Source organism: Nuphar pumila, chromosome 2 (assembly GCF_984573655.1).
Source record: "Nuphar pumila chromosome 2, dmNupPumi1.hap1.1, whole genome shotgun sequence".
NCBI classification, from domain to species: domain Eukaryota; kingdom Viridiplantae; phylum Streptophyta; class Magnoliopsida; order Nymphaeales; family Nymphaeaceae; genus Nuphar; species Nuphar pumila.
This window is the reverse complement of record NC_143250.1, coordinates 141,483,195-141,507,908: the sequence shown is the minus strand read 5'-3', so window position 1 is coordinate 141,507,908 and position 24,714 is coordinate 141,483,195. Positions and strand designations below refer to the sequence as shown.

General features: G+C 35.6%; 1 protein-coding gene across 1 annotated transcript in view; it reads left to right on the top strand.

The window, feature by feature from the left end:
* The first annotated feature begins 239 nt into the window (after positions 1-239).
* CBL (cystathionine beta-lyase) overlaps positions 240-24,714 on the top strand; it is a 31,052-nt gene continuing 6,577 nt past the window's right edge. Inside the window, exons 1-10 of the mRNA XM_089996967.1 lie at positions 240-392; positions 482-653; positions 742-854; positions 1,493-1,563; positions 1,649-1,740; positions 1,818-1,905; positions 1,998-2,109; positions 4,624-4,720; positions 4,849-4,930; positions 12,802-12,919. Of these exons, the coding sequence (XP_089853093.1) occupies positions 336-392; positions 482-653; positions 742-854; positions 1,493-1,563; positions 1,649-1,740; positions 1,818-1,905; positions 1,998-2,109; positions 4,624-4,720; positions 4,849-4,930; positions 12,802-12,919 (1,002 nt within the window). The 5' untranslated portion in view covers positions 240-335. The remainder of the gene's footprint in view (positions 393-481; positions 654-741; positions 855-1,492; positions 1,564-1,648; positions 1,741-1,817; positions 1,906-1,997; positions 2,110-4,623; positions 4,721-4,848; positions 4,931-12,801; positions 12,920-24,714) is intronic.

Here is a 24,714-nt window from a genome sequence, read left to right as displayed (position 1 = left end):
AGGTGTAGTTGTTGTTGTATTCTTTTATAAATATTTAATATTTTAAGAAAAAGAATCTTTAAACATTAAAATATCAAAAAAATAATTGTTATGGTTTAAAAAAATATAAAAAATGGTGCCCTTGTGTCACAAATTTTTTTAAAAAACTTTCCAATCGAACCCGTATCCCATGTCTTCGAGTCCACCAACCCACCCGTCTCCTACATAACTTATCAGCTGTTAGTATTACCGATATTCCCTCTGACGAGCAAACCAGAAGCAAAATCTTACTCTCTTTGATGAGTCTTCCTCCCTCGTTCGTTGCCCTTCCCGCCAACCTCTAATTATCTTCCCAAATGGCTTCCCTCTGCAACTCCTCTCTCTCCCCCAACCAACCAACCCTAAGGAATCCGGTGAACTCTCTCTCTCTCTCTCTCTCTCTCTCTCTCTCTCTGAACTGGATTTTTTCGGTTTTAAGGTTTTTCTTTGATTTTGTGTTTAGGGTTTGGAGTTCGGCCGACAAGTAGCTGTTTTCGGACGGAGTTCGAAGTTGTCGTTCTTCGGGTGCCAGAACCTCGAGGGTCTCAGATTGAGGGGAGGGCGTGGGGTCGGCATGGGGGCGGTGGCCGATGGTGCGACCGAGTGCTTGGACGACTCCTTGAAGTCTCGAATTGGTTGGTACCAATTTCATTTCTTGTTGAGTTCCTCAGAGTTTGATCCGATTCTTGATGTGGGGTTTTGGTTTTGTTGGGAGTGGTGCAGATTTGGAGGAGAAGGAGCCGAGCGTCTCGACGATCCTTACGAATTTCTCGTGTTCGTTCGATCCCTATGATGCTCTAAGCACTCCTTTGTATCAGACCGCGACTTTTAAACAAGTAATTGCTACTTTCAACTTCCTGCCTTTTGTTCTCCTACTTTTTGGTTTTTGATTTTTAGATTTTCTGGGGGTCAATCATTGAGTATGTATATTACTTGATTATGTCGATACTGTCTTTGAAGCATTCATTTTAGTGGTGTACCTCTAATCATTTGATTTATGGCTCTTGAGTTCTAATTGTTCGTTCGTTGATGCACGAATATATATTCTTTATTGTTTTGTTTATTAATTTTGCATTGTGATGGTTCTTGGTATGTTGAGAGTTGAGACTCCATTACATGTGTTTCTTGGTTAATTGTGTAATTTACTGTAAAGCGCAGTGAGTTTCATTCACTGTGGCAAATACGGGAGAAGTTCAGGTGAGCTTTAGCACATATTGTTGAAACTATGGTGATTCAATGATGGACCTAGTTAGCATCTAATTTAATCGTGTTATGTTTTAATGGATGTTATTCGATGGCTTGAATTCATGGTTATACAGTGGAAATAGGTGCCCATTTTGATAATTTTGATTTGTTTTGGTTTGTGGTGTGCCAAACTTCTTTCCATATATTACAAGAATGATATCAATGAGGCGATTTCTTTTACTGGTAATTTACTGTTGGTTAAAAGTTCTTTCCTTGTCATTCAACTCAGCCATCTGCAGTAGAGAATGGACCTTATGACTACACTAGGAGTGGGAACCCGACACGAGACACACTGGAGTTGTAAGCTTTGATGGCCAGACTCATTTCTTGGTTACGGTTGTTTATGTTTATCTGATTACTATGGCTGTTACCATCAAACCATCAGGCTCTTGGCAAAGCTGGAGAAGGCTGATCGTGCTTTTTGCTTCACGAGTGGAATGGCTGCGCTCGCTACTGTGACACATCTTGTTGAAACTGGTTAGTGTTCTCTTCTATCAATGTTGCATGTGAGCCCACCCATATTTATATGATTGTTCTTCGCTTTTCAATTGTAGGCCAGGAAATTGTTGCTGGATCAGACATGTATGGTGGCTCTGATAGGTTGCTTTCAAAAGTTGTTCCTAAAAAAGGAATAGTGGTTAGGTTGGTTCAGTAACATTTCTGTTCTTAATATATATTTTTCATGTCTCTGCACTTATTAGAATTTTAAAGTCATTTCTACTACTATGATGCAGGCGAGTTGATACGACTGATCTAGATGAGGTTGCTTCTGCCATTGGCCCATGGACAAAACTTGTGTGGTTAGAAAGCCCAACAAACCCACGTCAACAGATTTCTGATATAAGGGCAAGTTATAGATCTCCTTGGTGATTTAGTATGAAATATAATGTTGCATCGCTTCTCCGGATTATGCTTATAAGATGGTCACTCATATTGTAACCCTCAACATTCTGCAAATTTTCATGTGGGTTGAACTCATGCTATTATGATTGTGTGTGTGTGTGTGTGGGGGGGGGGGGGGGGCAGGATGAATGACGATGATGATTAACCCTTTTAGTGCATATTTACCTGTCACTCTTCTTTGAGGTCACGATGTCATGGTGCTTTATGCTACATGAATTAAAAGCTTTTTTGATTTCTTCTAGTTAAGGCTAAACAATTGGGGGGGGGGGAGGGGGTGCACATCGATTATTTTGCAAGTTGCTTTATAACATGTTTGGTTGAGCCTCATGAGATTTGGACTCTCATGCAAATGAGAGAATGAATCTCATTGGCATTGGCTAAACAAACATGTGAAAATGAGTGGTGCGAAATGGACTCTCATTAGCCTTTACAAAAGAGATTTGCTTTCTCATTTATGTGAGAATCGAAATCACATGCAGCCTCATGTGAAACTGATTCATTTGACTCCAAGTCAAATTTGATATGGAATCAAACCAAACTTACCAGTGTCATAGATTCTTTATCATTTTTCTTTCACCGATCATAGGGGGAAGATGGGTTAGTGCATGGATACAGGTATGGATTTGAGGCACAAATATGTAAATTTTTTTAAAAGGACACAAGGTGCATTTTTGTACAATATTTAATATATAAAATATATATTTTAAATAGTTTTAATGTATAAAAATATATTTATTAATAATGAAACATAGACTATTACAAAATATATATTAAAAAAGTGTCATAGTGTCTAACATGGCATGTCTTCATGTCATGTCCCTAGATGGGAACCCAAACAGCGTGTCCCTGTGACCGGCCATAGAGAAGGATTTCAGAAGGTCGTCAGTTTTCCCATCATTTTCCCTTCACTTTTCATTGTGATGCATGAGAACTTTTGGTTATCTTGTTTGTAAATGAAGAGTGAAGGAGGGAAACCTTCTCTTCCTCACTTATCACTGTAAGCAACCAAGCATGTGCTAGCATATACTATGTGAATTTTGTTTATGTACTTACGCTTGCTCACTTATTATAACAACTAATCTGCACTTCCGTATGCTGTTAAAGAAATTAAAAAGATTAGTCTGTAGTTAATCTTTTCTATGGTTTGCACATGAAAATTTGTCCAAACATTTTAATTTTTTGGAGGATAAAATAGGTTCTTCTTAGAATCCCTGAATGAAGATGCTCATACTTGATGGGATACCTGTGTAAGCTAAGGTTCTTAATATTAAACTAAGTCACAGGGACTCGGCAGAAGGGCCCTCGCACCCGTGTCGACGCGATGCGGGTGCTGCACCCAGTGCGGTAAACATGTCACAAGAGAGAGAGAGAGAGAGAGAGAGAGAGAGAGAGAGAGAGAGAGAGAGAGAGAGAGAGAGAGAGAGAGAGAGAGAGAGTTGGGGTCCTCCTCCTCCTCTTTCTTCTTCATCTCACTGGAATATATATATGTATATATTCACACTGAACCCATAAATGTCCGTATTTTAGATTTCTGTCTAAATCACCATGTCTTCCAAAATCACTAGCACTAGTTTTTAGATTAGAGCTCCCGCAGTCACTACCAAAAAAAAAGTTGTCATAGGAAGGAAGATATGTGGCCCTTGTATTGTCACATCAACTATGACATTTGTCGTCCTCAATCAGCTGTAACCTGCCTGCCTTTAATGTTTTTTCTTTTTAAAATTTAAATCAGTATCAGCTGGCACCTCAGATTTCTTTTTTTTAATAGTTTTGCTGTGAAAGGCGGGAAAAGCAGAGTTCTCTTTTGTTGAAATTTACACCTTTTGCTTCTCCCGTATCTGGACCTAGGTCTGTTGGGTTTACTTTGACTCAGTCAGATTCAGACCTGGGTCAAAGTAAACCCAGGTTTGAATCAGTTTGGGTATACAGAGCCAAGTCTGTCCGAAATTTCATATATATATATACCCTTCCCCCCCTCCTGCACCCCCACACCCAAGTTTTTTTAAAGTGCCGTATCGCTGGACCCACATCCGCACCCGCACCTATGTGACATAGATATTAAACATATAGTGTATGTATATACTTTATTTATTTATTGTTTACTTCTACATCCTTTTGTGGATCTCCAATCATAATTTTATAGGGAAATCTCATTAAAAGGCATTGCACATTTTCAAAGTACAACTAACAAATGCATCATTTACTCTTTAAAAATTACCAAAATGCCAATGATGGTGACAAGTAATGCATGAAAATGACCAGCTTATTTTGAAATTTCTTAAGATTATAAACTTTTGGTGAACTTGCTACTCTTTAAAGAAAGGGTGTGAATTTAACTGTCCCTGTGTCTGTCTATATGTATTTATGTATGCATGCACGGACAGAAACTATTCTTTTTTCCAAAGGACTCAATTTGTAGCTATGTTAACTTTTCAGTTATCTATTTTTGTTTTTCAGAAAATATCAGAGTTGGCACATGCACATGGTGCTCTAGTGCTGGTGGATAATAGCATATTGTCTCCTGTTCTATCTCGGCCATTAGAACTTGGGGCAGGTATATGTGTGCATTGTGGTCAATAGCTTCTGTATTTGATAAAATTCGTAGCAAATTAGGGCATCATGTAGTTCAAGAATGGATCTCTGAATAGTATCTCTATGTCACCAGTTCTTTTACGGTTGCAGATATTGTGATGCACTCGGCCACAAAATTTATAGCTGGCCACAGTGATTTAATGGCAGGAGTTCTTGCTGTAAAAGGTGAAAGGTTGGTGGTCAAACTTTCTACTAGAATTATTGAAGAGTTCATTTTTCCATGATAAGGTAATCCATTGTCCTACTATGCTGTTTTAGTACCATATTAACACAGAGAAAGTGGTGGGACCTTTCTTTCCTCTTCAAGAGGGAATCTTCATTTTTTGTTATCTACAAGCATGCATTTGCTGCTGTAGGACACACAAGATGGAAGTGTTAAATTGTAATCCATAAGACAATGTATTTTCTAATATATATTTTATATGTATAAAAGAAGATACATATACATGTATATTTCATATATATGTACATGTATCCATCTACTTATATATAATATATATTTCTTTCTTGTATTAGCTGTAGGGGTATTTTAGTCATTTTACACATATTCATGTCGTTGAATATGATTGCAATTCTTCCTTTTAATTTTTCTTATTTTTGTAACTTTTTTTTTTCTTTTTTTATGTACTATTTCTGACTGTGTACACTGTACAACAATCAACCACTGACTGTTGTACACAGTTAAGAATAAGAGATGTTGGGTTGACTCCCAACGACTCTAATTAGAGCTGTTGGGAATCCGCCCAACAACTCTTATGAGTTGCTAAGCTTATAAATAAGGGTTGTAAGCCCATTGTAAAGTAGAGTAACACAGAGAGGAGTTTTGTCTCCTTATATTTATAAAAATAGTGCATTTACTGCACTTTTTTTTTGTGGTGTAAAGCATTTGAATGCTATTTTATGCTATCGTTTAAAGTATCAAGTTACTTGAAAACTTGATTGTTTGCAAGGATTTTTCACATGGTATCAGAGCCATTGGGAATTATTGAAGAAGAAAGGTGATTGTTGAAGAAGATCGTGTGCCTCTTAAAGCGTGCACCTACCTTTCGTTTGATCCTTGATTTGGAGACTCCTTACAATATATATCGAAAGAGTCATACCACATCAAGTAAGCTCTAAAGACTCGCTTGTGGTAAGATCATATTCACTCTATATTTCTTTATTCTCAAAGTGGTGGAAAAAGACCCACTTCTCTCTTGGGTTCAAACTCAACGGCTCAAATTATCATGTTTGGGCCGGTAATATGAAAACCCATATCAAGGGTAAAGGGCTTTGGGGATATGTCCAAAGCTCAATTCCGGAACCGAAACCAATGATTACCTTAGTAGAAAGAGGAGAAATAAAGATTCTTAAAGGTGAAGAGAGAATCAAAGCGCTTGAAGACTATCGTAAGAAACATGAGGAATGAGATATGAGAAAGTTTAAAATCCTATCATGGATCTTCTCATCCTTTGAAACAAGAATCAATGCCAACGTTATCAAATTCAAAAAGGCCTCTCAAGCATGGCAATATCTTGAAAAATATACACTTCAAGAAACTTGTCCCACAAGTACTATCTTCAAAAAAGGGTCTTGAGCCTCCAATAAGGCGAAATGACTATTAGAGAGTATTTCGCGGAGTTGTCCTCTATTTGAGATGAGCTTGTCATGCTTGAGCCCAAATGGAGTGGTGAAGTCATTGAGTTTAGACATAAACAATTAAAGATGATCGCTTTTTCAACTTTTTAAATGGGCTTAGACCCGAATTTGAACAAATATGATCCTCTCTTCTATTCGCTTTTACTTTCCCTTCTCTTGAGGATGTAATTACTAAATTAAGTGGAGAAGCGACTCGTATGGGTATAAGCAAAAATAACCCAAGTGTTCTTGCAACACCTTCCAACCAAAAAGAAGGTGAAGGTGTTAATTTCGTTTCAAGACTGGAAAACAATTTGATAGCCTACAAACCTCCTTACTCAAAAAACAAAATTAAGGAGCAAGAGAAAATAGTGGGCAAGGCGGAAAAAGAGATTATAGCAAAGTTGTGTGCCACTTTTATAAGGAACCGGGGCACATCAAACCGGTTTGTGTAAAATGGAAGGAGTTACTAGCCATGGCTACCACATCCCAACCTCAAAAGGAAAAAAGTTTATCTTATTCCAATGGAGCTCTTTCTTTGCATCAAATTATGGAAGCACTTCAACCTCTTCTCAAGAGGACAATTTTTGGAGCCGCTATGCCAATTTTCTCTCCTTCCGGTAAGACTTCTTGGCTTTTAGATTCGGGTGCCTCCTTTCATATGTCTTCAAGTATTTGTTCCTTTTCTGAATATTCGAAAAAATTCCTCCCCATCCTTTGTTTCAATCGCGGATGGAACTTATCTTGAAATCAAAGGAATTAAAATTTTTGAAAAACAAGGTTTTTTTATTCAAAAAATTAGATTTGTACCAAAATTAAACTTAAATTTGCTTTAGGTCTCTCAACTCTCGGACCATGGATTTGATATAAAATTCTCATCTGATAAATGCTGGATACATGATCGCCAGTCTGGGAGGTTGATTGGGGAAGGCTCTAGGAAGAAAGATCTATAATATGTCGACTTTCTTCAAATTCCCAAAAACCCTTTTTGTAATGTTGTCAAACATAAAGATATTAATGTATGGTATAAAAGGCCTGAATATCTCAATATTGTTAAAATTTCTTACTTACCTTTTATTAAACATTTTTGTAAAAGTGATTTCACTTGTAATTATTGTACTCTTGGAAAAATGAGAAGTTTAGCTTTTAATCAAAGATCTATGTTTACAACAAGACCATTTGAAATTGTCCATTCGGACGTATGAGGACCAACACCAGTTTTATTAAAAGAGGGGTTTTCGTATTATGTGATTTTTGTTGACGATTACACTAGATATTGTTGGATATTTTTTCTTAAGCACAAACATAAGGTGTTTACGACATTCAAAACATATCATATGATGATCAAAAACCAATTTAATGGTGGCTTGAAAATTCTTAGAACTGACTCTGGAGGAGAATACCTATCAAATGAATTCAAAAGATATCTTGACAGTTATGGTATTCTCTATAAAAAATCTTGTCCGAAAACACCTCAACAAAATGGATTAGCCGAAAGAAAACATAGACATATCATTGAAACTACTCGAACCCTTCTCATTTCACATAACATACCAAAAAAATTATGGGCCGAGGCAGCTCTCACATCTGTCTATCTCATAAATTGGCTTCCATCCAAAAATTTAAACAAAATTCCGCCTTTTGAAATGTTGTATACAAAAGAACTTGATTATAATAGGTTAAGAATTTTTGGATGCAAATGTTTGGTTCTTACGAACAAGAATGACAAGCTTTCTCCAAAAGCTATCACATGTGCTTTTTTTGGTTACTCCAAAACTCAAAAGGGGTTTTGATATTATGATATTAAAAACGACAAATTATGTGTCCAAAATTGTAAGTTTTCTGGAAAATGTTAGTGGTTTTGAAAAATGTGAACCTCATGAAGAAAATATGGAATGATAATATTCAAATATCACCACCAAACTCCACGAAATGGATACACAAGTGGACAATAAAAAAACTCACAATGGAGTCCATTCACAAAAGAAGAGTTAACTAAATTCATGCATACAACAATGTATACAAGATAACTAATATGATACATTACATATCCAACATGCAATTAAACCTTATTTAATGCACATAATGTATAAAAATTGTTTTCAAAGAATAACGATTTTTCATACAAAAGCACATGCAAAAAAATATTTCAATGAATAAACATTTCCCATACAAGGGCAAACAAATAATGAAAGTTTAGAAATTTTTTGGAGAGAAATTTTAAAAGATCTCACATAATATTTGCAAATCTCAACACCAATTTGCTCACCACTAGCAACCACATGTTTGACCTCCAACCTAAAAAACCTCACAATTCAAGTATATCAACGCATAGGACAAGAGATCAAACACAAGTGTTAGAAATAACCATACCAGTGACCATGCATAAGCAATACTGGCTATTTGACAATACAAACCAACTACAACCACAAGAGGTGCACAGACCTCACCTCACAAATGATTGTAAAACTGCAAACAATAACATCAGATACAACCAGTGCACATAACTCACCACAACCATGGTTGTAAAACTAATAAACAAAAATCTCTTATCCTACAAAACATAACACCCAAATAAGAGATATAAGTGGAGAAACCAACGACGTAAAGAAAGCTTATACTGAAATCAAACTAATGTCCTAAAACATGATTTACAAATCAAGGCAGGAATATTAAATTTTACAAACTGTCGAAACACCATGGTTTCAAAAATAGATAACCATCACAGATAAACATAATTATAAGCATCTATCATAATAACAATGGCCAAATATACAAATAAGTGATAATACAACACGCTCACAAAACCAGAGATCAAACAACTGTCAGTCAAAGCTAAATTATAACTCGACAATCTAAACTGACGAAAACCGAGGTTCGCACAACTCACCCCAACATCTCTGGTTCAACAAAAGCAACATGGATCCAGAGGCCCATCAAGTATCAATCGGACCCAAGACAAGTGTCAACACGACACTAATAAACTTGATAATTCAGATTGATAAGATGACTTGATGTACACACATAACTCACCTCAATGGCTAAGTTCGACCCAACAACAAGGCCAAAAAAAGAAATGATGCATCATATAAAATTCTGTAATGCACAAAACAAATGCCATAATAAGGCGATATAAGCACATGAAAACCAATTTCCAAATAAGAGAGTTCATATACAAGAATCGATTTGAAAAAACAAAGTTCTCAATCAAACCCAATATAGATAAATAAATCATGTGCGAAACAAGATATCAATTAATATCTCTTGCATGCCAAGGCAATCAAGATTATATCAATAACAATGGTGAATGATCATGACCAATATAAGCAAGCTATACAGAAATATAGCTCAATTTAGATCATAAGTCTACTATGGGACAACAATGACATGTAATATTAAAGAAAAAAACACATATAGAGATTCTCAAAGAACCATATATAAATCCAAAATCATACATAATTACCACCAATCATGAATAGTCAAAGCAATAAGATAATCTAATAACTTATAGCCACATATACTATACAAAAAGCTATGAAAATTAAAGTCAACCATTGAAGCCACATAATCATAAAAATATGGGATGTGAGCATGTCGATATGGGAGCATACAAAATATTCATGGTATTACCAAAGAATTTAAAATCATGATGACTCAAGGTATACATCATACAAGAATCTAAAGTTCTTAAGGAACACATTTTTTATATGAAATTCACATAATATACCTAAAAATCATGTTTTGACACATGCTTAAAGTCACCAATGATCATTACGATAATACATACAACAAAAAAATAGTATTTTGCAAAAACATGAATATGCATAATATTTAAGATTTTTAAGAAACCACATACTCTTGCAAAATATAATTTTCATGACGATATTTTTCAAAAAATATACATATTCATAATCAAAACATATATTTCAAGTAAACATGCTTACACAAAAACATATATCAAAAGACAATAATTTTCACAAATTTTAATTTTAATTAATTTAAAAAATATTCATTTTTAACATATTTAATAAATAGTCACAATATTTCAAACACATTTTTAAATATATATCATAAGTATTTAAAGTAATGAATCCAAAAAAAATACATACCGGAATACTAGAGTTTCGAGTCCAAGCCGTACATCAATTCCAATCTTTATTTTGATATACCAACACAAACAAGATACCAAGACCAAGATGCCTTGCTCTTATACCATATAATGAAAGTGTGTGGGAGCCTCCAATGAGAATGATTCAATCACGAACACACAATCACCAAGAAAGAATACAATGCACAATGGCCCAACACAAGCACAAAAGTGCTAAATAATCTCAAAGGAGACGAGAACACACATACAAAAAAAATTGTTTATTGATGAATAGATTTTAGAAAAGCTTAAGAATACAAAGGCCTTTGAGCCTTATTTATATACAAATGAGAGACCAAGGGGGTGACAACAATATCCATATATGAAATGACCAAAATGCCCCTGGTGTGCAGACTAAATTACCAAAATAGCCCTGTATAAAATAACCAAAATACCCCTGCTAGGCAGACTAAATTACCAAAATACCCCTGTATGAAATGATGAAAATGCTGCTAGTGGGTAGACTAAATTACATCAAGATATATATATATATATATATATATATATATATATATATATAAATTTACCAGTCCCATCCAACTTAACTGGAATCAACTGAATAGTCTCCTTATCCATGATTTACACCCCAAACTTTAATATAAAGGCTGCACAACACACTCACAGCAAATATACAAGCCAAATATACTGAACAAACCAAGCACTCAACCAAAGTCTGATAGACTACCGATGCAAAAAGAATGACCCAAACTAGCAATATCACACCAAATTACAGTCAGCACACTTCTGATATCAAACTGAAATAGTAGCAGCCCCAAAACGAGATTGGTTGAAAGAATCACAAGCCCGGTAGCCACTTTGTACCAGAAATAGGATTACTGCCTGTAAGAAGTTTCTTAAATCCCAACCAAATCCATCTCAATACTCCAAATAAGCCACCTAAAATACTTCTAACAGTCTTCTAATCTGAAAACGACCCCAAACAAAAGGATTTAGGGCACCAAAAACTGTCACACTGATCAGACTCAATAAATTATGTAAATCTGCCCCAAATAGACATAATGATAGGAAAAATACTAAAAAACAGTAGAAAATCTGATACTGCACCAAAAGTCATGATTCTTGGTTCAATAATCTTGTAAAAACAAGCACTGTCGAATCCACAAGTGACCCAAACAAATTCTACTGACCAAAAATGACGTCAGTTGAGTTGAAGATGTAAAGAGGAGAAGCTCACAACAAAAATGGCTCTCAAATAATGCTCACTCAAGCACAAGAACCACTAGGGTTCATACAAAATACCCGAAAAAGGGTATGCACAAAGAAGAAAAATAAACTTCATTAAAATGGGAGAAATCCCAACTCAAAAGTATACTTTACAAGGGGACAAAACCCCATATTTATAATGTTGAAGAAGGGAGCCATAGAAAGAGTTGTTGGACTCTCCAAAGGCTCTAATAGAGCCGTTGGAGTGTCCAACGACTCTTTCATGGACTTTGCTTTTTGACTAAGCAAAGGTCTAAGAAAGTGTCCAAAGGTTTTTGCTTTATGCTTTTTGACTTGGTCAAAAAGCATAAGTTTACAATGGTCCAAACCAAAAAAATAAAGTTAACTAGCTATCCTATTGTAACTAAACTAAAAGATTACATATGATGGGGTATTTACATATGAGATTGTCTATGAGATTACAACTTTTAACAGAAGATGGAAGCCACACGAAGTCTGCGCAGCAGCAATCTGTCCATGCACATAGAATAAAGTTGCTGTGTCCTTCTCTTCACCTCTCTCAATCTCCTTGCTTCATATAGCTCTGATATCATATCAGCACAAACTCAGTAGGAGCAAGAAAGAGAACACAACAAAAGGGGAAAAGTGGAACTTTGATACAAAGTGAGAATAGGTTACAACAGTATATAGGGTCAATCTTCTTTCTAATCTAAATAATCAAACTTGGACACAAAAGACTTCAACTCTTTGACTGGTACAACACAAAATTTACATGTACAGAAATGTCCCTTATACATAATGTAATGGACAAAAGAGGCAGCACAGTCACTTAGTAATACACGGTTTCACATTTCTCAACAATAAAAGCTTGCACTTAACCTATTGGAAACAATGGCATCTAAATGCTCATGTGGTGTTGGTTTATTGCACTATTTCTTAGACTTAATTTGAAAAATCTTGCAAATTAGATCACATATCTTTTTTTATGTTTGCCTAATGTTGTGTGCTCAACTCCAGTGAATTTTTGTACCGTATATATATCGTATGGCTCTGCCATTTTATTAGTGATATTTGTTCCTTGCTTCTTTTTCTAGTTTGGCGAAAGAGATTTACTTCTTACAAAATGCGGAGGGCTCTGGTCTAGCTCCATTCGATTGTTGGCTATGCTTACGAGGTATCAAGACAATGGCATTGCGAATTGAAAAACAGCAGGTATACTCTGATCAGTTTTTGTAGATCTGCCATTGGGTCTTTGGAATTTTGTACTTGGTCACACACCTTTTTGTCTATCGTTGGTTATTTGTACACAGCTTCATGTTATTTTTTCATAATAGAGTTGATTGTTTTTTGTAGTTTTTGAAATTTCTTGTAGTTGATTTGGTTGTTGCATAGGCTTTGTTAATATCATAGTCTGACAGTTGTCATTTAATTTTTTTTCTCATCTTTTCTTTAATTGCTGCATTATGTGAAGTTCTTTTTGATAGTAATTGTTGGAATACACACATTTATTTATCCTTTGGAAAGACATTCTTTCCCTTTTCTGGTCCTTTGATATGATGGTTTATCTTAATGATCAGTATAACATTGTAATGGACTAGAATCTTTATGGAGAAGATTTAATACTTCGATGGAAAATTATTTCCTTCTGGAAGAGTATATAACATAAGATATAACATCTCAATCTGTATTTCCAATATATAGCTATCATCCATAGCTAAAAGGGTTCACCCATTATTAGAAAGGCATAATTGGGGTTTAGGGGGATTTGAACTTTTGTCCCTTAGGTATAGAACAAGGAGGAGGGGCAGTCTGGTAGAGCCTGTATTGAGGTTGCGGCTGGACAAGTTCATTTCCAAGTTCAAACCATCAGTTGAATAGTCATTGGGATATCCTTTTGGCCAAGTGGGTAGGAAAGAGACAGTGCATATTTTACCTTTTCTCATGATAGCTTGTTATCACAGAGGTTTTACAATATTATAATCTTTTGTTTTTGTATAGAATCACAATATGGAAAGATGATTTTTATTTTTTTCTTTACATGGAAACTTATGGACTTATTAGGCGTACTTTCCCACATGAAATTACCAAGTGGTATTTTAAACTTATTATATACATTTTTGTCACATATGTCCAAATAATTAATAAAAGAGCAGAGCTCTACTCTGTGTGTGCATGTGTGCGCGTGTTGGTTTAGTTTTCTTTCAGTTTAAGGTTATCAACGTTCTGTGTTTGACTTGACGTCTGCATGGTTCTAGTTCATTAGCACACAGACTTGGACTCATATCTGTTAAAATATATTATACATACATATATATCTATATGTATAGATTATCACACACACACACACACACACACACACACACACACACACATATATATATATATATGTGTGTGTGTGTGTGTGTGTGTGTGTGTGTCTATCTACATATATTAATATATATTTCTCTTGTAATACCCACTAGGGGCAAAATAGTCTTTTCACATTGTACACGCATATCCTAAAAGATGTGTTTTCTTTTCTTTCTCCTTTTCTTTCTTTCTTTTTCCTTTTTTCTTTTCTTTCTTTATTGATTGAGAGGGGTCCACAAGAGTCGTTGGACCCCTCCAACGTGTAATGAAAATGGTGGAAACACTAATAATGCATAACACAATTTGACGAAGCCAAGAACACAAGCACTAAAAGTGCATACGTAACCCACTAAGGGGTAAAGTGCCTCCAAGGCATAAGATTAATATTATTGAAGAGAGAAGGTGGGTGAAAAACCCATACAAATACAAGTGTGAGCCTCCTCTATTTATAGAGGAGGAAAGCTAAAAGAAGGGACCACAAGGAGGGCTCCCTTCTAGTCGTTGAGAGCCCCAACGGTCATAAATATGACTGTTGGGGCCCTAACGACTAGATGGGTGGGGCCCCTTGTGGTCCTACACAATGAAAAAACAAAAAACAAAAAAGGAAAAGAAAAAGGTAAAAAGAAAGAAAGAGAAAAATACAAAAAGGAAAAAAGATACATGGTAATTTACTAAAACACCCCTATCGGGTTTTTGGTTGTACAAAAAAATAAAAAGAAATAAAATATGTATGTATATACATATATGTATATATATACTTATATATAAGTATATGTATATATATATATATTTATTTATTTATATATACATATTTTAACGCCTCCTCAAACTTTACGGGAAGAAGACCGAAAGTTTGCTAAGAAGAAACATAAATCGTGGAATTGGAAGCGCTTTGGTGAAGAAGTCAGCCAATTGATATTTTGAAGTAACATATGGTAATGTGATAGTTTCTCTGAGATATTCGTCTCGAACATAGTGGCAGTCCATTTCGATATGCTTGGTCCGCTCGTGAAAAGTATGATTGCTTGCGATGTAGATCACACTCTTGTTATCACAATACAACTTGGTAGAGGAGGAAATGGGGGACGCCATGTCACAGCGGAGACTTCTAAGCCATACGATTTTCATAGTTGTCATTGCCATGGCCCGATATTCAGCTTCAGTGGATGATAGTGAGACCTTTTGCTGCTTCTTCATCTTCACAAAATAAGAGATTCACCTAAAAAATGCAAAAACTGGTAGTTGAGATACGATCATTGGGATTTCTTCCCCAGTTAGCATCAGTAAAAGAGTTAAATCAAGAGATGATAAAGCGGATAAGAAAAACCCTTTGGAGATGGTATTTTTGATGTATCGTACAATTCGCATCACGACCGCCATGTGAACTGAAGTAGGCGCATGTTGAAACTGGCTTGCAGCATGAACCGCATGAGCTATATCAGGACGGGTGATGGATAAATAAGTAAGAGATCCAATTAATTGACGATAAGGGGTTGGATCTTCAAGAAGAACACCATCCTCAAGTCTTAGTTTTGCATTGATAACTTCAGGAGTTTCAATTTTCTTTTCATCGGATACTTCTGACTTGGTACAAATGTCTGCTGCTAATTTCATTTGAGATATAATGTATCATCGGGAAGAGTATGCCACTTCAATACTTAAAAAATATCTCAAAAATCCAAGGTCAGACATGTCAAAAGTTTTCTTTAATATGGACTTAACATCATTTACTCCCTTTTTGTCACTCCTAGTGATGATCATATCATCAACATACAAAAGTAGAATAACAATGGAGTCACCTGTTTTCTTAACAAAAAGAGCAGTGTCAGTATAACAAGAAATGAATCCCAAATTGATTAATACATTACTAAACTTGTCATACCAAGCTTTAGGAGCTTGCTTAAGTCTATATAAAGTCTTTTTTAATTTTAAAATCTTACCATTTAAATTCATACCCGGAGGTGGTTCCATATAAACTTCTTCACTCAAATTTCCATTTAAAAGGGCATTCTTAACGTCAAGTTAAAAGATAGGCCATTTTTTAATAGACGTTATTGCAATAAGTGCTTGTATACTAGTCATGCGAGCAATATGAGCAAATGTCTCATCATAATCCACCTCATATTCTTGGGCATATCCTTTGGCTACTAAACGAGCCTTAAATCTTTCTAAAGAACCATTACTTTTAGTTTTTACTTTGAAAACCCATCTACATCTTATGGGTTTCTTGCCTTTTGGGGGATCAATGATTTTCCATGTTTGTGCTCTTTTAAGTGCATTAAGTTCAAGTTCCATTGCTTCATTCCAATAAGCATATTGCTTAGCATCATTGTAATGAGATGGTTCATGGAAAAAGTGAATAGCTAATAAACAAGCTCGAAAATTTGGAGAAAAAGAATAATAAGATACAAATCTATTAGAAATTTTAGAAATACGATTTGATCTTCTTTGAGAGGATTCTTCTATTGACTCATTTAGAGAGAATTTCTCAAGAGCACAAGGAGGGTTGCTTTCATTTAAGTTTTGAAGGTCATGTTGCTCATTAACCGTAGGTTCAATATGTTCCTCACAAGGTTCAATATGATCATCTATACCTTTTTCTTGAGGCAATAAGTCGAATAAAAATGAATAATCAACATGTTCATTTAGTTTATGCGAAAAACCATTTTCTTTTTCTAAGAAAGTAACATCTTTTGAGATATAAAGTTTGTTATTTAATAGATTAAAACATCAATAGCCTTTTTGTTTTTCGCCATATCCTAAGAAAATGCATTCAATTGCCCTTGAGGAAAGTTTATCGTTTTTGTGAGTTAGGACATAACATTTACATCAAAAAATTCTTAGTCTTTTGTAGTCAGGAGACATATTATAAAGTTTTTCAAATGGAGAAATATTTTTCAAGGCGAAAGATGGTGTTCTATTGATTAAGTATGTTGAGGTTAGAACCGCTTCGGCCCAAAAGTATTTAGGAATATTCTTGGAAACAAGTAAACTTCTTGTGGTTTCTATTATGTGTCTATGCTTTCTTTATGCAAGACCATTTTGTTGTGAAGTGTTTGGACAAGAACGTTGATAACAAATACCATTTTCTTTCAAGTAGATTTGAAATTCATTGGATATATATTCGCCTCCCGAATCAGATCTAAGAATGGATAAATTTCCTAAATATTGATTTTTAACCATTGTATGAAATTCTTTAAAAAATTCGAATTTGCGACTTAAGAAGTAAATACATATAAATCGAGTGAAATCATCAATAAAGACCACGTAGTTTGAAAAGCCTCCTTTAGATAAAACAGGGGAAGGTCCCCATACATCGGAATGAACAAGTTCAAAAGGCCGAGTGGTGACATAATTTCTTTGAGAAAATGGAATAGCTTTAGATTTCTCAAAAATGCAATCTTTACAAGTCATGTGTTCGACTTTACAAGTATTGTTCAAAAAAGGAAAAAGAGACATCTTTACAAAATTTGGGTGACCAAGTCTCTGTAATGAGATATGCGGAAATATAAAGAGTGCTATAAGCACTTACAATATCCACCAATGGACAACAAGAGGAGATAATACCCAAGTCCACAGAGGGACAACACAACACAAAATATAAATCTCTCTTTATTGAAAGAGAAAAAGCTAACAAGAATGAAAATACAAGGAGGGGTTCACCCCTATATATACAAAAAGAAAGGGAGAGAGGGGAGGCCTTATCGCCTCAAAAGGAGAGCCACAAAGGGGGCTCCCATGGAGTCGTTGGGAGCCCCCAACGGTCACAAACGTGACCGTTGGGGGCCCCAACGACTCAATGGTGGGGCCCCTTATGTGGGTAAAAAAGAAATAAAATAAAAAAAGAAAGTGCAAAAAAACAAATACAAAAAGGAGGAAAATAACAAGTACCCCTAGCGTGTATTTGTGAAATGACTAAAATACCCCTATCGGGTGTAATAGACTATACATATAAATATATATAAATATATATATATATATATATATATTACATATATTTTAACACCCTCCCTCAAGCTTTACGAGGATATAACCGAAAGCTTGTTGAGAAGAAACATAAAACGAGGAGCAACAAGGGCTTTAGTGAAGAAGTCCGCCAACTGGTACTCAGATGTGACGTAAGGCAGTGCTATGGTTCCTCTTAGGTATTCATCACGAACGTAATGGCAGTCCATCTCGATGTATTTAGTACGCTCATGGAAGGTGTGATTGCTTGCGATATAGATTGCGCTTTTGTTGTCACAACACATATTCGAAGGAGTAGAGATGACTATGCCTATATCACTGAGGAGACTTCTTAGCCACACAAGCTCCATGGTTGTAGTGGCCATAACACGATATTCTGCTTCAGTTGAGGACAAACATACTTTGTGCTGCTTCTTGCATCTCCAAGAAATCATAGTCACCTAAGAAAACACAAAAACCAGTAGTTGAGACTCTATCATTGGGATTTCCTCCCCAATCAACATCGGTGTAAGCAATTAAATCAAATGATGATGAAGAGGAAAGAAAAACTCTCTTAGTTATGATGTTTTTGATATATCTGACTATCCTTAAGACTGCACTCATGTGCACAGTTGTAGGTGCATATTGAAACTGACTGACTGAGTGAACGACATGAGCTATGTCTGGCCGAGTGATGGATAAGTAGGTCAAAGACCCAACAAGTTGGCGGTAGGGAGTAGGATCCTCGAAGATTGTTCAATCTTCCAACCTTAACTTTGCATTGATAACTTCAGGGGCTTCTGTCTTCTTATCATCGGAAATACCAGACTTGAAACAAATGTCAGCAACAAGTTTCATCTGAGAAAGAATGTACCCTCGAGGAGAGTATGCTACTTTAACTCTTAAAAATTATCTTAGGAAACCAAGGTCAGACATATCAAAAATTTCTTTTAAAACTTTTTTGATATCATTGATTCCTTGCTCATCACTCCCAATGATGATCATATCATCAACATAAAGTAGTAGAATAACTACAGAAGGCCTTGCACTTTTAACAAACAAAGCAATGTTAGTATAGCATGAACGAAAATTCAAACTTGTCATTACATTGTTAAATCTATCATGCTAAGCCTTTGGAGCTTGTTTTAAACCATATAATGTCTTTTTAAGTTTGAGAATTTTATTTTCACCGATACATACTCCTGGTGGAGGATCCATGTAAACCTCTTCATTCAATTCACCATTTAAGAATGCATTCTTAACGTTTAACTGATAAATGAGCCATTTTTTAACTGATGCAACCGCAATAAGAGTCCTAACACTAATCATCCTAGCTATAGGTGCAAAGGTTTCTTCATAGTTTATACCATATTCTTGAGCATATCCTTTTGCAACCAACCGGGCTTTATAGCGTTCTAAAGAACCATCACTCTTAGTTTTAATTTTGAAGACCCATCTACATCCAATCGATCTGAATTTATTTCCCAAGTTTTTGCCTTTTCAAGGGCACTAAGTTCTAAGTTCATGGCTTCAACCCATTGATGAATGTTTTTTGCTTCATTATAATGTGAAGGTTCATGAAAAGAGTCTAACGCAATTAGACATGCTCTATATCTTGGAGTTAGAGACTCATAGAAAACAAACCTATTAGGAGGATTGGAGATTCGGCCGGATCTCCTTAAAGAGGTTTCTTCTGTATTGGAATCTTGAGAGTATTTTTCTAAGGCATTCATGGGAACTTGTTGACCACACCTAACATAGGTTTGGATGGGTCTATCACTTTCATTCTCAACATTGTTAAGAGGCATATCCTCTATATCATTCAACAAATCATTAGAGATTTTCTCTTCTTGAGGATTCACATCTTCTTGAGAGAGAAGGTCAAATAAGAAAGCATATTCGCTTTCGTCAATATCTTTAGTTTTCTCAAAACCATTTTCATTTTCTAAAAAGGTTACATCTTTATATACATATAGTTTGTTATTTTTAAGGTCGAAGCATCTAAAACCCTTTTGATTTTCTCCATATCCTAAGAAGACACATTCAATAGCTTTAGGAAATAACTTGTCTCTTTTATGTGTAAGGACAAAACATTTACACCAAAAAATTCTTAATCTATTGAAATCGGGTGTTCTTTCAAATAGTTTTTCATATGGAGATGTATTTTGTAAGGATGAAGATATCATTTTATTTATCAAGTAAGTTGAAGTTAAATCGGCTTCTGCCCAAAAACTTTTTGGAATTTCTTTAGAAAGGAGAAGTGTTCTAGTGGTTTCCACAATGTGTCTATGCTTTCTTTCAGCTAGACCATTTTGTTGAGGAGTCCTAGGACATGATCTTTGATGACAAATTCCGTTTTTTTTTTAAATACTTTTGAAATTCATTTGATAGATATTCTCCATCCGAATCGGATCTAAGGGTAGAGATATTACTTGAAAATTGATTTTTAACTATCATATGAAATTTCTTGAAGAAGTCAAAGACTTCAAATTTTAAATTGAGAAAATAGATCCACACATATCTAGTGTAGTCATCAATGAAAGTAACATAATAGTAGTATCCTCTTTTCGATATAACTGGAGATGGGCCCCAAACGTCTGAATGGACTAACTCAAAAGGTCTTTTGGACACAAAAGTTCTATTTGGAAAAGGAGTGGATTTCATTTTTCCAAAAATACAATTCTTGCAAACAAAATGTTTCTCCAAAATTTCTTTCCAAAAGGAAATGAATACATTTTTGAGAAACTTGGATGTCCAAGTCTTTGATGCCAAGTTTCAATATTTTTATCATGGACATGATTACAAAAAGAGTTAGTGGGAAGTTTCAAGTTGCTCATGTAATAGAGATTTCCCCTCCTATGGCCTTGCCCAATCTACTTTCCGGACCGAAGATCCTGTATAGAGCAATCCATAGTTGAGAAGGAGATTTCACATCCATGATCACATATTTGAGAAACAAAGAGGAAATTTAAATTAAGTTGATGTACCACTCTTACGTTTGGCACAAAGAAATCTTTTGAAAAATCTAAAGTTCCAAAACTTTTTACTTGCAAAGATGTACCATCAACGGTTGAAACATAAGAGTTTTTAGAGTTATTATGCAAATTGAAAAGCCAATTTTCAAGAGGGGTCATATGAAAGGAAGCTCCAGAGTCAAGAATCCAAGGAGACATACCTGGAGGAGAAGAAAAAGCTATGGTGGCACCCGAAGTTGATGGCGATTTGAGTAGAATTTGAAGTGCTTCCGACAGTTGAGCAAGAGAGAAGGATTCCTTTCTTTTGATAGTCTCTTCCTTCTTTTGAGTAATTTCTTCAACGGATGCCACCTTATTCTTTGGTGCTTCATTTAACTTAGGGCAATTAGGTCTTATATGACCCGGTTCTTGGCAATGATGGCAAATGGCTTTTCTATAGTTGTCATTATAGTTATTTTGCCTCCCAAAGTGTGAAGGCTTATAGGCTTTTACATGATTGTCGGGTTTAGACACGGCCAAAACTTCATCTCCTCCCTTAATCATGCCAAGACGAGTTTCTTCTTGGCATATTTCGGCTATGACATCTTGCAAAGGAAGAGGCTTAGATCTATGAAGTAGGGAAGATCTAACTTTTTCATATTCGGGCCTAAGCCTATGTAGAAATTGGAAAAAGTGTTCTTTTTCCATTTGTTTTCTTCTTAGTTCCACATCTTCACTAGAAACCTACTTTGGTTCTAGTAAAGATGGCTCATCCCATAAGGGACCAAGTGTGCTAAAGTAATCTCTTACACTCATTTCCCCTTGCTTAATGGTTCGGATTTTTTCTTAGATTAAGAATTGACGAGCAAGGTCTTTTAGAGTAAACATACATTTCATAAAGAACCATGCTTCATTTGCCATTTGAAATTTAGCAATGTTGGCACAAATTTTGAGCTTCACATTGTTCATGAACCAAGCAAGAATTTTTGCATGCTTGCTTTTCGAATCTTCCACTTTAGCTTTGTGATCTTCAATTGCCTTCATGCGGGCATTTCCTTCAAGAGCTTTTTCTTGATCACCATCCATCTTGGTGAGTTGGAGTTGCGGTTCTGGAATGGTGCCCATAACGTATCCCCAAAGCTTTTTACCCTTGAGGTTATTTTCCTTGGCGGCGGCCCACATCATGTAGTTGCAACCATTAAGTTTGAAAGAGAGATCAATTTTTTGTTCTCCTTCCATTTAATCTCTCTCAAGAAGACAAAACAAGAAAAAAAAAATACAAAAAGAAAAATATAACTAGACAACTAGCTATATCAAGAATCAAGAGCATAAACAAGGCTTTGATACCATGTAATGAGATATGCGAAAATGTAAAGAGTGCTATAAGCACTTACAATGTCCACCAATGGACAACAAGAGGAGATAATACCCAAGTCCACAAAGGGACAACACAACACAAAATATAAATAGCTCTTTATTGAAAGAGAAGAAGCTAACAAGAATGAAAATACAAAGAGGGGTTCACCCCTATTTATACAAAAAGAAAGGGAGAGAGGGGAGGCCTTATGGCCTCAAAAGGAGAGCCACAAAGGGGGCTCCCATGGAGTCGTTGGGAGCCCCCAACGACTCAATGGTGGGGCCCTTTATGTGGGTAAAAAAGAAATAAAAAAAGAAAGTGCAAAAAAACAAATACAAAAAGGAGGAAAATAACAAGTATCCCTATCAGGTACTTGTGAAATTACTAAAATACCCCTATCGGGTATAATAGACTATATATATATATATATTACATATATTTTAACAGTCTCTAATGCCAAACTTCAATACTTTTGATGTTTACAAGATTACAAAATGACTTTGACGGAAGAGTAAAAAAGTCCATAAAATAAAGATCGCCCCTTCTATGGCCTTGCCCAATCAGCTTCCCTGACTGGAGATCCTCCACGGTGCAATCTTTAGGTGAGAAAGAGATTTGGCATCTATGATCGGTAATTTGGGTAACGGAAAAAAGATTTAGATTGATTGTTGGAACGACTCTTACTTTAGGAACAAAAAAGTTTTGAGAGGTTTGAAAGTCAAGTGTTCCAACACTTTCAATTTTTAAAGATGTCCCATCGGCCGTTGAAACATAAGAAGAAATGGGTTAGGAAAAAACATTAGAAAGAGAGTTTTTATGAGATGTCATATGAAAAGAAGCACCAGAGTCTAGTATCCACATACCTGGAGGTTATGAAGAATAGGCGATGGCGGCTCCCTATGTTGAAGGAGAAGAAGTCTTGAGAAGATGTTGGAGAACTTCGGAGATATGGTTAAGAGTTTCTTTGATATCTCCTTCTTTGACACTTTCTTCTTCCTTCTTTGAAAATTTTTCTCCAACCGCGGCTACTTTTCCTTTAAGCTTTGGGTAAATCGGCTTGATATGTCCCGGTTCATTACAATAGTGACAAATCACTCCCTTTCTTCTTCTTCTTCTTCTACGCCTTCATCCCAAAACAATTGGGGTCGGCGATATGAACCAAAACTCATAGTGGTTCATATACATAGGGTGTGACTAAGTTTTTATGCCAGTTGTCACTGGCCTAACGCAACCCTCCTCCTTTATCCGGGCTTGGGACCGGCAGTGTATAACTAAACAGTTAAACACAGGTGGAGTTAAATCACTCCCTTTCTATATCCATTTTTTTTGTTAAAGTTGGGAGGTCCATATGCTTTTACATTTGATCCGGGCCTAGTGATGGCCAAAATTTCATCACTCTTAATACTTATTCCAAGACGAGTTTCTTCTTGGCATACTTCGGCAAGAGTGTCTTCAATGGGTAAGGCTTTACTTCTATGAAGAAAGGATGCCCTAACTTGTTCAAATTCTAGCCGAAGACCATGGAGGAATTGGAAGAAATGCTCCTTTTCAATTTGTTCTCTTCTTATCTCAACATCTTCCGGAGCCACCCACTTGGGCTCAAAAAGAACAAGCTCATCACAAAGAGGGGTTAAAGTACTAAAGTAGTCACGGACACTCATATCCGCTTGTCTAGTAGATCTAATTTTTTCTTGACAAAAAAATTTGTCTAGTTAGATCCTTTTGGGTATACATACCCTTAAGAAAGAACCATGCTTCATTGGCTCTTCTAAACTTAGTAATGTTGGCACAATTTTTAAGGTCAACATTGTTCATAAACCATGTCAAGATTTTGGCATGGTTACTTTCCCAATCCTCAACTTTGGATTGATGGTCATTGATAGCTTTGATGGGCTCATCGCCATCTAAAGCTTTTTCAATCCCAATTTCAATTTTAGTGAGAACAAGAGAGGGTTTGAGAGTAGTTCCCATAACAAAATCCTAAAGTTTCTTACCTCTTAGATGATTTTCCATAGCGGAGGCCCACATAAGGTAATTGGACCCATTGAGCTTAAAACAAAGCTCCACTTTAGATTCGTGCTCCATAGGTACCGAATGACCTTCCTTTTGTTCAAAAGATTGAGATGCACATGTCCCAAGACACCAACAAGAAGAGAATCCCGATCACCTTCCTTGCTTAGAATCTCAATCACCAACCTTACTTTGATACCATGTAATGAAAATGGCGGAAACACTAATAATGCATAACACAATTTGAAGAAGCCAAGAACACAAGCACTAAAAGTGCATATGTAACCCACTAAGGGGTAAAGTGCCTCCAAGGCATAAGATTAATATTATTGAAGAGAGAAGGTAGGTGAAAAACCCATACAAATACAAGTGTGAGCCTCCTCTATTTAGAG